This window comes from Hyperolius riggenbachi, chromosome 7 (genome assembly GCF_040937935.1).
Source record: "Hyperolius riggenbachi isolate aHypRig1 chromosome 7, aHypRig1.pri, whole genome shotgun sequence".
NCBI lineage: Eukaryota > Metazoa > Chordata > Amphibia > Anura > Hyperoliidae > Hyperolius > Hyperolius riggenbachi.
Window position 1 is genome coordinate 225,011,118 of NC_090652.1, and position 15,738 is coordinate 225,026,855.

At 43.9% G+C, this 15,738-nt stretch overlaps 1 protein-coding gene across 8 annotated transcripts in view; it reads left to right on the forward strand.

Annotated features, from left to right (window-relative positions):
• AGAP1 (ArfGAP with GTPase domain, ankyrin repeat and PH domain 1) overlaps positions 1-15,738 on the forward strand; it is a 589,384-nt gene that overhangs the window by 236,690 nt on the left and 336,956 nt on the right. For 5 of the 8 annotated variants that reach the window (XM_068245320.1, XM_068245323.1, XM_068245321.1 and 2 more), the window contains exon 1: positions 9,021-10,314. The exons of the other annotated variants lie outside the window; for them this stretch is intronic. In XM_068245320.1, the coding sequence (XP_068101421.1) occupies positions 9,213-10,314 (1,102 nt within the window). In that variant the 5' untranslated portion in view covers positions 9,021-9,212. Of the gene's footprint in view, positions 1-9,020; positions 10,315-15,738 lie in introns of those variants that run through there. 8 annotated transcript variants of the gene reach the window in all.

Sequence of the window (15,738 nt, forward strand, 5' to 3'; positions counted from 1 at the left end):
AGAAAGGAAAGAGGACTAGGTCTCAACCTGGATTTTGCAGTAGTAGCCCAATTTATTAGTACCATAGCCACAACATAGCACAAGGTTTCGGCATGCAGGCCTTTATCAAGTGCATTTGATAAAGGTCTGAGTGCTGAAATGTTGTGCTATGTTGTGGCTATGGTACTAATATATTAAGCTATTATTGCAAAATCCAGGTCGAGACCCAGCCCTTTACTTTCTTGTACACGTTTGCAGGATTAAGGATCCAGGTGCAGGAAAGTCAACTTCCTGGTCTTCTAATCATTGTCAGTGGTTTAAAGAGAACCCTGAGGTGGGTTTGAAGAATGTCATCTGCATACAGAGGCTGGATCTGCCTATACAGCCCAGCCTCTGTTGCTATCCCAAACCCCCCTAAGGTCCCCCTGCACTCTGCAATCCCACACAGCTTGTCAGAGCGGGCTGTGTTTATCTCTATAGTGTCAGTCTGCTGCTCTCCCCGCCTCCTGCAGAACTCCGTTCCCCGCCTGCGTCCCTTCCCTCCCTGCTGATTAGAGGGAAGGGACGGGGGCACGGACTGGAGCTATGCAGGAGGCGGGGGAGCAGCCGAGACTGACACTACAGATGTAAACACAGCCCGCACAGCGCGGCTGTGATTTATGAGGGATTGCAGAGTGCAGGGGGACCTTAGGGGGGTTTGGGATAGCAACAGAGGCTGGGCTGTATAGGCAGATCCAGCCTCTGTATGCAGATAACATTCTTTAAACACACCTCGGGTTCTCTTTAAGCAGGACCGTGGAGTCGGAGCAATTTTGGGTATCTGGAGTTAGAGTCGGTGGTTTCAATAAACTGAGGAGTCGGATGATTTTTGAACCAAATCCATAGTCTTTTGTAAAATTAGACTAAGGAGTCTGAGTTGGAGTGATTTTGGGTACCTGGAGTCAGTCGGTGGTTTCATAAACTGAGGAGTCTGAGACGGATGATTATTGTACAGACTGCACAGCCCTGGCTTTAAGCTATCGGACACCTTTCAATTTGATCTGTTATACAACAACCAACAGCTATCTAGCATTTAGTTACCAAGTCGCCTCTAGGGATCATAGTGAGTTTTGGACGGCATGGGTAGTTGGTGTAGCAGGCAGATGTGAACCTCTCCTGCTTACTACTGGTGCAGGGCAGTGGATAGAATAATAATTTCACCCAGGTATTTTTGACATCTCTCATGTGAACTAAATGGGAGGAGTTTCAGAAGTGTATATGAGGGATTTTCTAGGACCTCCTGCTACTTCCATCTTGAAATCATGCTTGTACATGCTCGAAGTAGGCTTGGTACATTATTATTCAGGTGTGCGTTCGGCCCCTTTGACTTATATCACATTTATATTCTTTAGCTTGTGGATAATGATAAAGTAGATTGATATGTTCATGTATGCAATAACTTGAAATAAAAAATAAATAGGTTGCATTTACGTTATCCGAAGATAATGCGTTAAGCGTTCAGAACGAGAAGGCCATTTTTAGGTAATGGAGATGTCGCTTGTCTAGTGAGAAGCTGTTTACAAGAGACCAGGGTTATCTACGGTTTTCTGCTGTTTTAAGGGGGAGGGATCACTGTAAATTGTAGAGCTGAGGGGATGATGTAAGGTAGGGGGCTCAGGTGCAGTTAAGTGTATTTAGTCTGTGCAGATATAGTAATGGGCACTGTGGCAGCTAATTTATAATGGCAGATCACTGTGCAAAGGCCAAGCTATATCCCTTCTGCCTGGTTTGTTCATCACAGCACAGAACATGAACAAAAAAATACCTAGTTGCCTTAACTCTTGCAGTGCTAAAATCCACTGGACTACAGTGCAATGTTGTTTATGTTGAAATGGTCATGTGCTGTTTGTTTATAGATCACGGAGTGCTGCGCACACAGGCACATTCCAGTTATTGAGCAATCTATATCATCTACTTTATGCATTGCTTCTGCAAAGATTAGAGAACCCTTAGCATAAGGGTATGCTGTACATGTGGAGAGGGGGTAACAATAAGCTCAATATGTGCAATGCAAGCAATACATTCTGGGGATAATATTTCAGGAAACCCTACGATCCTGTTACAATAAACTTGCAATGCTTGCATATGGCATTCAGTCAATCAACCAAATTACTCATTCATAAAATATGATGTATTAAATCTGGGCAGAGGAAAATTCAGCAGCACATACAACTAATGCACATTAGCTGCGGAAGATGAATTTTCTGCTTTCCTGATAAACTGTCAAAACAGAAAGTACATGAATACAGCATTTTGATAGTTCAGTCAAATCTTGTTTATAGTTGCTTTCTTCTTCACTGCTGACATATGGGAGTGAACATTTAATTAAATCTTGCTTTTATTTATTCATTGCATTTCATTACGAGGCAGCCTTGCCTTTCATGTCGTCATTCTAGAAGCCCAGTGGCAATGTGTGTGTCGGTGGCAAAGAGCAGCCTACAAGAGTCAAGTGAGGATGGAGGAATGGCTTTTGCCAAGATGAGGCTTTTTATCTACTGTATGGAAAACCTGGACTAGAATTTTAGGAGCTGGCATCGAAGAAACACCTGAAAAAGACATGGAGGGAGGCTCATGCTGATTGAAATGCACACACACACACTCACACACTCTCTCTCTCTCTCTCTCTCTCTCTCTCTCTCTCTCTCTCTCTCTCTCTCTCTCTCTCTCTCTCTCTCTCTCTCTCTCTCGTTACGAGCCATGTTGTCATCAAGGTGAGGCTATGTCCCTGACTTTCTCTCTTTGGCCTATTTAACACTATATGCATTTAAAAACATGTATGTGCGCGTTTATAGAAAAGTGGTCTCAAAAAAGGCCTCAATTCACTAAGATCATGCTGGAGATAATAAGGCAAGAGAAAACTTACCTCCACACAGTGAGAGTTATCTTATCTCTTCATTCCTTAAGTTACCTCCTCTGTAGTTATTTTCACACGCAGTTAATTAACAGCCTGCCTTTAACTTTAGCATTCTGGAGTTATTTTAAGGATTGAAGAGTTAACTTAAAGACAGAAGAGTTAACTTTAGGTTTGCCTGAGGTAAAATGTTTCCTGAATACTACATGCCTTATCGCCATGGTGATAACTCTAGAAACGTTATTAAAGACAAATAAGCTTAGTGAATAGCAGGAGATAAGCTTAGTGAATTGAGGCCAAAATCTTCTCGGAACACGAGTCTCTAATGCATGCAAAATTACATTGCAATGCAATTTTTAAACACACTCCTTGACTTCTATTGCAATGCATTTCTGAGCACAACACAATGAAATGCATGTCTGTTAAGTTTGTCTGAAGAAGTTAGGTTGTCTATGACCCTGACTAATATACCCATCAAACATCAAGTAGTCCTTGCTCGGTCACCTCCTTCAAAACCATGATGAGGTGTCATGTTTATTCTTTATTATGAAGCGTTCATCTGAATAGCTATTAACAAAGTGGTCATGGCCATTGTCTATTCTCACATTGCACAACACTATATAAGGATTTATATTGCCATATATAACTTGACACATTATGGCCTCAATTATGGTAGCCATGTGCAGTAAATATTTGTTTGTCAGTAAAATACCTCATGCAGTATCTTCTGTGTAAATAAATAATAATACTCTTTAATTGTCTTCCATAAGTTAAGGTGGGTACACACGTCAGATTAAAGTCTTTGGAAAATGAAAGATTACAGACCAATTTTACCCCCTTTCATGTAGTATGAGAGCCATACCTACACAGTCTATTCTATGGAGCTGAACTCCCCATCAGATAAAAATCTTTGCAAGATGCTGCACACAAAGACCGCTGTACACATGCAACAGATCAGTATCTGCAAAAGATCTGTAACTGCAAAAGATCCATTCCTGCAAAACGCATTTATAGTCTATGATATCTGCAGATCTCATACACACCTTGTTTAACGGACAATTATCTGTAGATCAGATCCACCAGGTTGGATCTTCAGATCGGCAGATAATGGTCTGATCTGCAGATGAATGTCCATTAAACAAGGTGTGAATGGGATCTGCAGATATCATAGACTATGAATGCATTTTGCAGGAATGGATCTTTTGCAGGAACTGATCTTTTGCAGATACTGATCTGTTGCATGTGTACAGCATCTTTGTGTGCAGCATCTTGCAAAGATTTTTATCTGATGGGGAGTTCAGTTCCATAGAATAGACGGTGTAGGTATGGCTCTCCTACTACATGAAAGGGGGTAAAATTGGTCTGTGATCTTTCATTTTCTAAAGACTTTTATCTGACGTGTGTACGCACCTTAAGGATAGTCTTTAGAAGTTGTTTTTTTTTGGGGGGGGGGGGTCTGTATTTGATTATGTAGCAACCTATGAGTAATATATTTATAGGCATCCCCTATATAAAAAAGGAAATCCAGTGAATATTTGGAGTTTTATTTCTACTATTCTTTTCTATTATACAACATGAATAGGTACTCCACTAACTGCAAAATGAATACAAAACTGACTTTGCCACCTGGTAATTTATGACTAAAATTTACCGCATGAGGTAAAACATGAATAAAACCTACCAGAATTGCTAAATGTCACTACCGCATGCGGTAAATTACCGTACAAACGGTACCGTAATTTGCTCAAAAGGCCCTTCCAGAATTTAGGCCATTGAACAGTGTAAGCAGTGTTTTTTACTTTACCAGACATAGGTTACTATTTGCATGGAATTAGTTCTTCATGCAGGTCTCAGGGTCTCCCCAAATGCTAACAAGCTGACACATCATTGCATTCCAGCGGTTCTGGAGGTGTGTTTAGCTTCTAAAGGTACAATGGTTAATTTGCATATATTCAGCAGTGGTGCCTGGGAGACATCTCGAGCTCACTCCAACCTGAATTATCGCAATTTCTTTCTGTTTTAGGAAAGCAAACTTTTGTTTTTCTTAACATCTTAGTAAGGGGGCTTTTAGGACCATTGTAGTCGCTTACACACCTCAATGAGTTCTGGGTCACCATGAGCTTGCTGGTTAGTCTGTGCCTCTCGGATTTACAAGCCCTACTCCATAGAGCCAAATTAATCCATGCCATGTACTGATAAGGATCAAACAATCCGAAACAGTCTGTATGCATGTTGGATTATTATGGCTCTGTACATATTAACAAGCTGACACATCATTGCATTCCAGCGGTTCTGGAGGTGTGTTTAGCTTCTAAGGGTACAATGGTTAATTTGCATATATTCAACAGTGGTGCCTGGGAGACATCTCGAGCTCACTCCAACCTGAATTATCGCAAATTCTTTCTGTTTTAGGAAAGCAAACTTTTGCAAATGCTATAGAATTTCCCCTCATCCCTAACCTATATGGCTACTTTTGTCACCAGTTTTTATTACCATTCTCATTTAAAAAAAAAATAATAAAAATCAAAAATCCCGTGGTTTGCACCATATGTCTATTCTGGTAGTGTCTCTTGGTCTTCTAAAACAATGTTTTCACTGAGTGAGGTCATACCCTGTCACCTGCTGCCATTAGAAAACAGTGATATACCATTGATGTATAGCTCTATTGACTCTACCTTACAGGGGAGGAGGCCTTCCCAGTGATCAGGTGACCGCTGCTTCACTGTAAAGCCATACACTAAAGGGACCCATACATTGGTCGATTTCAGTGATCGATCGATTCTATAGAATTGATCAGAAATCGATTCTTTCAAATCTATCGATCGATTTGTGGCCGATTTTGATCAATTTCATCTATCTGACAGGAGTGAAGATCTAGGTCGATCTGCTGCTGGTAGCAGATCCATGGCCCATAGAGTTGCATTGGATCTAATGGTCCAATAATGCATTTTCATTCTGAAATCTATTGGAAATCTGTTCCTACTGTCAGATTCGATTTGACAGAAATCTATCTGATGGTCGAATCTGCTGCAAATTTATAAGCAGCAGATCGACCTAGATCTTCCATCCTGTCAGATCAAATTCATCGAAATCAGCCACAAATCGATCGATAGATTTGAAAGGATCAATTTCTGATCGATCGATTCTATAGAATTGATTGATCGATGGATAGCTGAAATCGACCGGTGTATGGACCCCTTTAATACCAGATAGAAACGATTTATTTTACAGGGGACCTGGTATAGGGGTCCAAATGACCTATCTCTGCCTTGTCCTGCGTACTCATCAAGCTCATATTTCACCTTACTTCTGGACAACTTCTGGAGACCTCACAAGTGAGAGTCCTGAGGTTATTTTTTTTTACAAAACTTAATATAAAAATGGTGTGACATGAAGTATTGAAGGTTTCCAAATGAATGTAGCTTTTCAGAAGCAAGATGCTGAGTGGGATTAACCACTTGAGGACCCACCCTTTACCCCCCCTTAAGGACCAGCGCTGTTTTAGCTGATCTGTGCTGGGTGGGCTCTGCAGCCCCCAGCACAGATCAGGGTGCAGGCAGAGCGACCATATCGCCCCCTTTTTTCCCCACTAGGGGGATGATGTGCTGGGGGGGTCTGATCGCTCCTGCCTGCCGGGTGTTGCGGGGGGGGGGGGGCACCTCAAAGCCCCCCTCCGCGGCGAAATCCCCCCCCCCCCTCCCTCTCCTACCTGGCCCCCCTGGTGATCCGGGCTGCACAGGACGCTATCCGTCCTGTGCAGCCAGTGACAGGCTGTCCCCTGTCACATGGCGGCGATCCCCGGCCGCTGATTGGCCGGGGATCGCCGATCTGCCTTACGGCGCTGCTGCGCAGCAGCGCCGTACAATGTAAACAAAGCGGATTATTTCCGCTTGTGTTTACATTTAGCCTGCGAGCCGTGATCAGCGGCCCGCAGGCTATTCACGGAGCCCCCCGCCGTGAATTTTCAGGAAGCAGCCACTCGCACGAGCGGCTGCTTCCTGATTAATTAGCCTGCAGCCGGCGACGCAGAACTGCGTCGCTGGTCCTGCAGCTGCCACTTTGCCGACGCACGGTATAAGCGTGCGGTCGGCAAGTGGTTAATTTCCTCAAGGACCCCCAACAGTGCATGTTTTGTGGAAATCTACAGAGATCTGAGACATGAATGTTTGTGATTTTCTGCAAAATATATTTTCTTCTCGTAGCTTTGTTCTGTGGTTGGTACAAAGCTAGTGGTTAACTCCACCTAGAGGTTAGCAGTAGTGGTGGTGTGATTGACATTCGAAAAGACTTCTGCTGAAATCTCATCACTATGGAAATGGGCAAGGTGTTGAAATGATCAATATTTTCTGATCAACTTTCACTCTGGGAAACGCCTACTACATCTATTGGAAATTACTACCATTAGAGGACAGATGTGTAGCTGAAGATCTAGGTCTTGAAGAGAGAAGGTAGCCATACATCAAGCAATTATGCTTCACTCAACTAAGCGCAAGTTATGCTTCAATCCACTATTTCAATTGACTTTATTGAGCAAACCATTTCAATATGGTTGATTGAAAGTAGATTGACAGTGACCCACACACTACAAGCGATATCCTACGTGATTCCCGTTCACTGTTCGATCTGACAGATGTGCCTCCATGCTCTGAATTAAAAATTGATTCAGTGTAGATTGAATGATGTGTGTACAGTAGCCGATTCCTGTGTGATCAACCAATACCTTCCCTCCTGCTCGATCGGACATACGCAAACACACTCGATTCTCGATCGTTCAGCCAAATCGCTAGATGTATGGGCACCTTTGGTAGAACAGTGGAGATAATCGATTTATCAGTTGGTACACACTATGAGATTTTTCTGGCAGATTTACTGATAGATCGATTTCCAACATGTCCGATCTGATTTTCGATCGATTTCCGATAGGGGTAAACAGAAACTGGTCGGAAATCTATCGGAAAATGATCGAAAATCAGATCGGACATGTTAGAAATAAATTCGATCCGACAGTAAATCTGCCAGAAAATATCATATTGTGTATCTAGCATTAGATTTCCTTACAAGAGCAGAACATTGAAGGACATAAAGTACAACTGAAGTGAGAGGGATATGGAGGCTGCCATATTTTTTGGCCTTTACACAATACCAATTGCCTAGCAGCCCTGCTGGTCTGTTTGGCTGCAGTAGTGTCTGATTCACACCAGAAACAGGCATGCAGCTAATCTTGTCAGATCTGACAATGATGTCAGAAACATCTGATCTGCTGAATGCTTGTTCAGGGTCTATGGCTGAAAGTACTAGGAGGCAGAGGATCAGCAGGAATCCCAGGCAAGTTCATAAATATGGCAGCCTCCATATCCCTCTCTCTTCAGTTGTCCTTGAAGACACTTGCACTGCACACACAATAGGGAAGCCTGGTTGAAGTAGCTAGTTTGCTTTGATGCATATCCCTTTATGCATTAATTGACATTTGCCAGATCTGATGTGAACCTGAAGTTGTTTTCTGAGATGAAAGAACATCATTCTAAAGGTGGCCACCAACTGTCCAATTCCTAGCGGGAAATTGTTAGAGCGATCAGAAATTCTGATCGGGTGGGTTGTAAGTAATCTCAGTTGATGGGCACAATCGATTATGAACGATTATAAAAATAGTCGTCCGATTGGATTTTCGGCAAACCTAAATTTGAATTTTCTTGTTGGTTGTGATAGATAGGAAGCAAAGATTGGTTCATTGATGGTGTAGTGAACGATTTTTCTTCCAATCAGAATTATCTAATCGCTCTAATGATTTTTCGCTAGAAATTGTACCGTTAAGGTACATACACATGTCGGATTTGCGCAAACGACTCATCGTTTGGATGTCCAATCGGGCGTGTGTTCAGCTGATAAGACCCGACTTGAACGATCCGCTTGGCGACGGGTCGTTTGCGCAAATCCGAAGTGTGTACGCACCTTTAGTGGCCACCTTTAAAAATAAGCTGTCACACAAGTCTCCCCTGGAGCTGCCTGTAGATTACAGTAGACTGTGTATAGTACAGTGCATTGCCTTTGCATTGAGACGAGTGCTGCTGTAGTCCCAGCTCCGGGCTTTGCAGCTCGTCTCTCCTCCCTCCCCGCCTCTCCCCCTCCTCCAGCCTCCTCGGCTCTCCTCCCATTCTCAGGCTCCGGGTGTCTGCCCTCTCCCTGTGTCACTTTCCTGCGGGCTCTGCTCGCTGCTCTCCCTCATGCCGTCCCCGGCTCTGATTGCGGGGAGCAGCCGCCGGCGGTGCGGGGTGCTGACGGGCTGAGGCGCCCCCCTTTCCTCTGCGCAAAGCCCTGCGTGGCGGGGGGCGCTCTCCACCTGGCCATGTATCTGCTGGACCCCGCGCCCCCCCAAATGGAGCGGGGGACCCCTCAGAGGAAGACGGTCTATCGGATCTCTCTGACCCTGGTGAAGAAGGAGCTGGTGGCGGACACTCGGCTGCTAGAGAGGTGTCCGGAGGAGGAGGAGGGGGGCGAGGAGCAGGACACATTCCCCCCACACCCGGGCCTCAGGAATTTCAGGACCCGCAGCACCGGACAGCTGGAGCTTGGCCGCCTCCGGCTCTCCCGAGCAGCAATCATTGGACCCCGCAGCAAAGGTTGGGAGAAGACACCTGAAGACAAGACCCCCAGCCCAGGAGATGCTGCTGTGGACAGCTGTGAAAGGCGCAGGATGCCCCCAGTCCCTGGAACACCATGTAGCCCCCATGCAAATATTGGGGAGGCAGAAATCAGTACCCCCAATGTGCACCAGGAGGTCCCCTGTGAACCTCAGCCAGCAGCGGATTACAATGTCGCAGGAGCTCCCAATAGAGAGGCCTCCACATCTGCATCAGGGTCAGCCTTGTCTAGCACAGCGGACTGGGCTAAAGCTGGAGTGGAGGGGGCCTGGGATAAGAGACACCCCAGCCTCTTGAGGAGAAGCTTCAGTTTTAGACACTGGAATGGAGAACTGCTGAAAATCAGGAGTCTGACTAGGGAAAAACACCACAGCAGCTCCAGCTGCCTAAGCCAGCACAGGGTTGATTCTAGGGAGCAAGTCTCCATGCCAAGCATTGACCCCTGCTCCTCAGAGAAGCGGAACACCTTAGATGTGGGGGAGGTGCTGAACAAAACAGACCCTCTGTCTGACCTGGAGAGGTGGGAGAGGAGCAAGAGCAAGAACAGAACTTTGGATAATAGTGATTTGCACAAGCTTTCTGAGCAAATGGAAATGGACAGGAAAGGCCAGGAGAGGAGGTTACTCAGGTTTTTCAGTGGTATCTTCTCTCGAAAGGATGGTGCACCAGTCTCATTTGTTGGTCCTGGTGGCAGGTCACCTAGAACTGGTCACTATAGGTCCAGGGGTTACTTTAGCAGCTTAAAAAGACCTGCAGCGGATAATATCCAGTCCAGTTCTGAGAGTGTCAATGGATCTCCTTACAAAGGTGCTTTTTACTTTTTGTCCACTTGCTATGAATGATCATTCTGTGCTGGATAAAGAAAGGTGTCACATCACTTGTCAGTATTTTCAGTGTATTGCCATGTATGGTAAAAGTAAAACAAAAAAAATTATTTGGCACAAAACTGCCCAAGTTTGCCAAAACGGTGTCATTTTTGTCCGTTTGTTCAAGTGCATTGTAGAATATGTGAGTGCAAAAATTCATATAACCAGGTGTCTCCCTTAATTCAGCAATGTGAGGCGTATGCCCTGACAGGTGCTGAATTCCAGATGATGAGGGGATGTGTTTGTTTTTTAGTGTTCTTGCAGCTATTTGCATTTCTGTTTCTCAGTATAAGGGATACAGGACAGCACATGTCCAGACTTCCAACATTTCTAGTGACTGCAGCTGATTAAAGGAAGAGAAAGCATGACAGTTTGAGCCTGACATGCTGGTTGGAGTCACAACTTTTGAGTTTTGCTTTAACACAGTCTGCATCACAGGCTTATTAGTTGGGGGAATGAGTACTTCTGGTTGCTATGGGTTACTGCACTTTACACATTACTTTTTGCCTTATTGAACAAAACTACTCCATTTAATGTGTAATGATTATGGGACCATTCCAGTTGTACATTTTGTTCTAAAAGAGTTACCGTATGTTTTCGTTTGTGTTGCGTTTTCACACTAGTCTGCTTGTTACCTGCAGGATGCTTGGTTATGTTGCCTAATCATTATTTCAGCATTGTTGCAATCAGGCACTTGACTTTGACCTTTAAAGAATATAAATGTATTATTTAATTTGGTGGGATCATTTATATGTAGTCAAAACTTTTTAGATGAACAGATCACATGAATCCCTCGATGCGAGGATTGCATGGACTGGATCCGAGGAATTTGGCATGTTTATTGAATTTAGATGTGTGGGCAGTTGTGCAATGCAGGTATTTGACAGATCCTGGGCTTTGGTAAAATACAATTGATATAATGCAGCCTTTTTTTATTTTGTTTGTTTCCTCAGGGTAGAGAGCTGTAGCTTTGTTATAATGTGCGTTACTGGGTCAATGTCCCTACTGTTTATTATCTTCCCCTACACCAGGGGTCCCCAAACGTTTTGGGTCGGGGGCCGGGTCAACATACTTCAGACTGCTGGGGGGCCGGAGTATACATAAAATAATGTAGAAGTCTTTGTGCTCCAGACAGTGAAGCATACCCAGGTGACAACGTGCGTTCCAATTGGACAGCAGTGTCACCTGATGTGGAATTTGATTGGAAACCAGCGAATTACTGCTTTCTGGCTTCATTCTATATGCGGACCACCAATATTTAAAGATGTAGCTGACCGCATCTATAATGCATTTTGTGTGTGTGGGGCCTGTAAAAAAGCCTCAGGGGGCCACATTCGGCCCGCGGGCCTTAGTTTGAGGACCACTGCCCTACACTATTGAATATGATCACTCAGTAATCCTAAACATATTTCCCTGTTGTGTGTAATCTGTATTTTCGTTTCAGTAGTCTGCTTTATATGTAGCAAAGGTGTTATTTGGGGCTCCAGTACACTGCGTTTTATTTTTGGTTGCTAGGGGCTACAACCTATAATTAGCATTGTAGTAAAACAACAACTCTTGTCAGTGGGCTGTCACTCAAACTATTTGGCTCAAGTGACATCACTAATATCCTGTCACAAGTCAGCATTTTTGTTTTATTTCTGTTATATTTTTTTCAGTTAATCTTTTGTGCAGGTGCTTTTTTTTTTTGTCTGGCAATAAAGTGATGATATTCACATTATTTCCAATCCTGCCTCTAATTTCTTTACCTCAGTGATGCTTCCTGGGACATGTAATGTTATTAGAAGTTTCACTGAGATCTGCTTTACTGCAGGCCACATGGTATACCATTGTGTGTTTTCCTAGATGGAGGGGCAAGTTGGGAGAGGACACATTTCTAGTTCGAGTGATGAAAATCATTTTTTGTTTGTTTGGCGAGAAGAGTTTGCACAGTTAAATTTAGCTGCATGGAATGCCCCTCCCACCCTGTCAGCCTGTCTAGGCAAGCATAGAATATTTTAACATAGATTCTGAAACCAATTTAAAGAGATAAAGGTCACGTGTTTCACAAATCTTGATTCACTGCCTTGTATGTGAGGACGTTAAAGGTTCACAGCTGATTTACTGTACAAGTGATATCGGTCATTTGTGGTGCCTTACAGCTTCAAGTACACCTGAACTGAGAAGGGATATGGTGGCTGCCATATCTGCCATAGTGCCATATTTATCCTTTTAAACAAAAACAGTTGCCTGGCAGTCCTGCTGATCTCTTTGGCATCAGTAGTGTCCACCTGAAACGAGCATGTGACTAATTCAGCCAGAAACATCTGGTCTGCATGCTTGCTCATTGTTTAGGGCTAATACGGGTTGTACACATGTATGATCAAGTTGTCTGAGGTGGTCGGTAATGGCCGGCTCAGTCGATAGTCGTGTGTGTGTGCACAGCAGCCCCCTACTGCCACTTCACAAGTGATTTCCCCAGCGCATAAACTTGGGTGAGCGTGAGACTACTCCATTGCGCACTCCTCTCCCCCTCCCGCCGTGTGACTCCACATACACGCCGCTACGTCATCCCTCTGCTCCCCGCATAGCAACAGAATGCATCATCCGCTATACAGCTGACTTTGCGCCTGTCAGAGTTGGCCCAGAGATGATACCCGAGGGGTCGGGTCCTGATCCTTGATGGTCAACATCCATTAGCGGTGTGTACTGGCCTTTAGAGAGGCTCAGCAGGACAGCCAGGCAATCTGCAGTGTTGAAAAGGAAATACATATGCCAGCCTCCATCTCCCTCTCAGTTCAGGTGTGCTTTAATTCAATATTTTGACAATGTAAACTCCGTTGTTCTCAGCAAAGAAAATTCCTGCAAGTCTGAAAGTACAAGAGTGGACAGGCAAGAATTTGTATCTGTGCCCTCGTCAGTGAGATATTGATGATTTCATTGTACATGCAAACTGTATGCAGCTTGGAACTGGGTAAATCAAAATAATCAGAAAGTGCATTTGATTGGCCAACTTCCAATTCATTTGCTTCTCAATGAACCTCTCTAGTGCCTACCCAGCCACTACAGTATAATAATGTATAAATGCAGGAAACCATATATAATAATGTATAAATGCAGGAAACAATATGCAGAGCAAGGGAGCTTGTAATGCATCATGGGAAAATCATCTGCCCCCTTTCTCACATCTGGATTAGATTGTGAGCTCCTTTGAGGGACAGTTAGTGACAAGACAATATATATATACACTGTACAGCGCTGCGTAATATGTCGGCGCTATATAAATACTAAATAATAATAATAATAATAATCTGCTGAATTATGCCTTGCTGAGGAGAGGAAATGGTCAAACAGTCGCCAATTTCAATTTTATCTCAGATTTGTGGATGGGTTTGGAGATCTGTATTTAATTTATTTTTTGTGTATATTCCAGTGCTTAGCTATAAATCTGTTGCATACTGGTGTCCATGCCTAGCGCAGAGATGTGGGAGATTAGGTGGGGACTTGACATGAAGGTACATGTCATCCTCAGGTGAGATGTGACAGCCCTGGGAATCTTCCAGGCTTGGTTTTCTGAGTTCAGGCAGCCTGGGATTAATTAGCTGAGCTCTGGATGCTTGTGGAATTCCTTGAAGCTTCCCTGTTTAAGTGAAAGAAACCTGTCTTCTTGAAGCTCACAAGCAGTTATGTGGAAAATTTGAATTGATCTTCACTCACCAACTGCTGCCATGCCCAAAACATTGCGTTTTGCTGGGAAGATCGCTGGCCTTGGCAGATTAGACATGGTTTCCTTCTCTGTATTGATTAACATTTTGTCCCATCAATTCATTTTGATACATGTATATGCCAAGACAGGTTTTCAGAGTCGGTAGTCATGTATGACCATCGCAGCATTTGTATATACCACCTGTACCCCTACCACCCAACACCGCTCTGAAACCCATACAGTTGGGCCCCTGGATGTTAACTACTTTATAGTAGTGGGTGCTTTATTCTCACAAGGAAGTAAACAAATATAGTGAGCTGCATGTTTGTATCAGGGTGAGTCCCATCAGTGAGAATGAATGTTGTTTTTTTGGGAAACATTGTTTTGTTTCTTGCATGGATCCATATTAAACATTTATGCTCCACCAGCAAATACATGGTCATCCTGCTGCAACATAGAGCAGTTAAAGCAGCAGGGACAGTCATACTATCCCAGAAAAAAACAACACATATATAAGTAGATAATTGCTGCTTCTACTTACATAACACATGTATTGTACAATCCACGTTTTTGTTTTCAGTGAATTTTATAGAGTAAAGAAATAGAAAACTGTTCTAGGTATTACTGCCTCTGACTGAAGCCAATCCTGATGCCATTTCCTCCCTAATTTTTTTTTCTCCTTTAGAAACTGCACTGTCAGATCTAGCTTGCTTTGTAAACACAGAAGGTATTTCAGAAGCTTTTGCAGAGAGGGAGGTGTATTTCCTTTCTCAGCCTTATGTCACACTGAACTGCCCCCCAGCCAATCAGTGAGAAGGAATGTGGGAGGGGAGATAACAAGTGTCCCTCTCCCAATGTAGCAGAATGGAACCAGGCTGACTGAGCTAAGGTTCAGTACAACAGACACAGTTATGATTATATTGGAATGTTAGCAATGCATGGTCAGGATGTAGACTACATAATAAACACAGAGCCGTGGGTAAATGGAATTAGATTTTATGGCTGACAATCCCATGAAAGAATGCCTCCTCCACCTTCTATCATATGGTATGGCTATAATAGTAATGCTTAATTCAATGGAGATTCAGTTCTCCAATACTGTAGATCAGGCCCGGATTTACATCACAGGAGCCTATAGGCACAGATGTTTTGGCACCCTAGACTTCACCCTTCATGAACTTATAATCCCTCAATGAACCGCACCCCAAGTATGCTGGCTGGACCAGCTGTCATTTCTCCCTTACTTCCCTTGCCTATCATAGGTGGCTACAGGTTCCCTTTAGTAATAGGAAGCCAGACATACCCTCAATATTAAGTAGCTAGAGGTGCCCGCAAGTATTAGGTAGCTAGAGGTGCCCCGATTGAAGGAAGATGTCGTCAGTGGAATGCAGAGACGCAGGGGAGTAACCTCTGATTTACACCCAGCTCTGGGCCCTCCATAGAAAATGCAGGTGGGAGGCGCTTGGGGTGGGAGTAAGCCGCCTTTCCATCATCAGGCGCCTGTAGGCATGTGCCTACAGTGCCTTATGGAAAATCCGGCCCTGCTGTAGAATACAAGACGATGTTATGACTGGAGTTTACGATAAATCTTTACCAGCAGTGCAAGCCCACAAAGTATGCATGACAATTAAAGGCCCTTCTCTGCCCCACGGTTGGCCATAGGCACAAGGCATCCGTCTG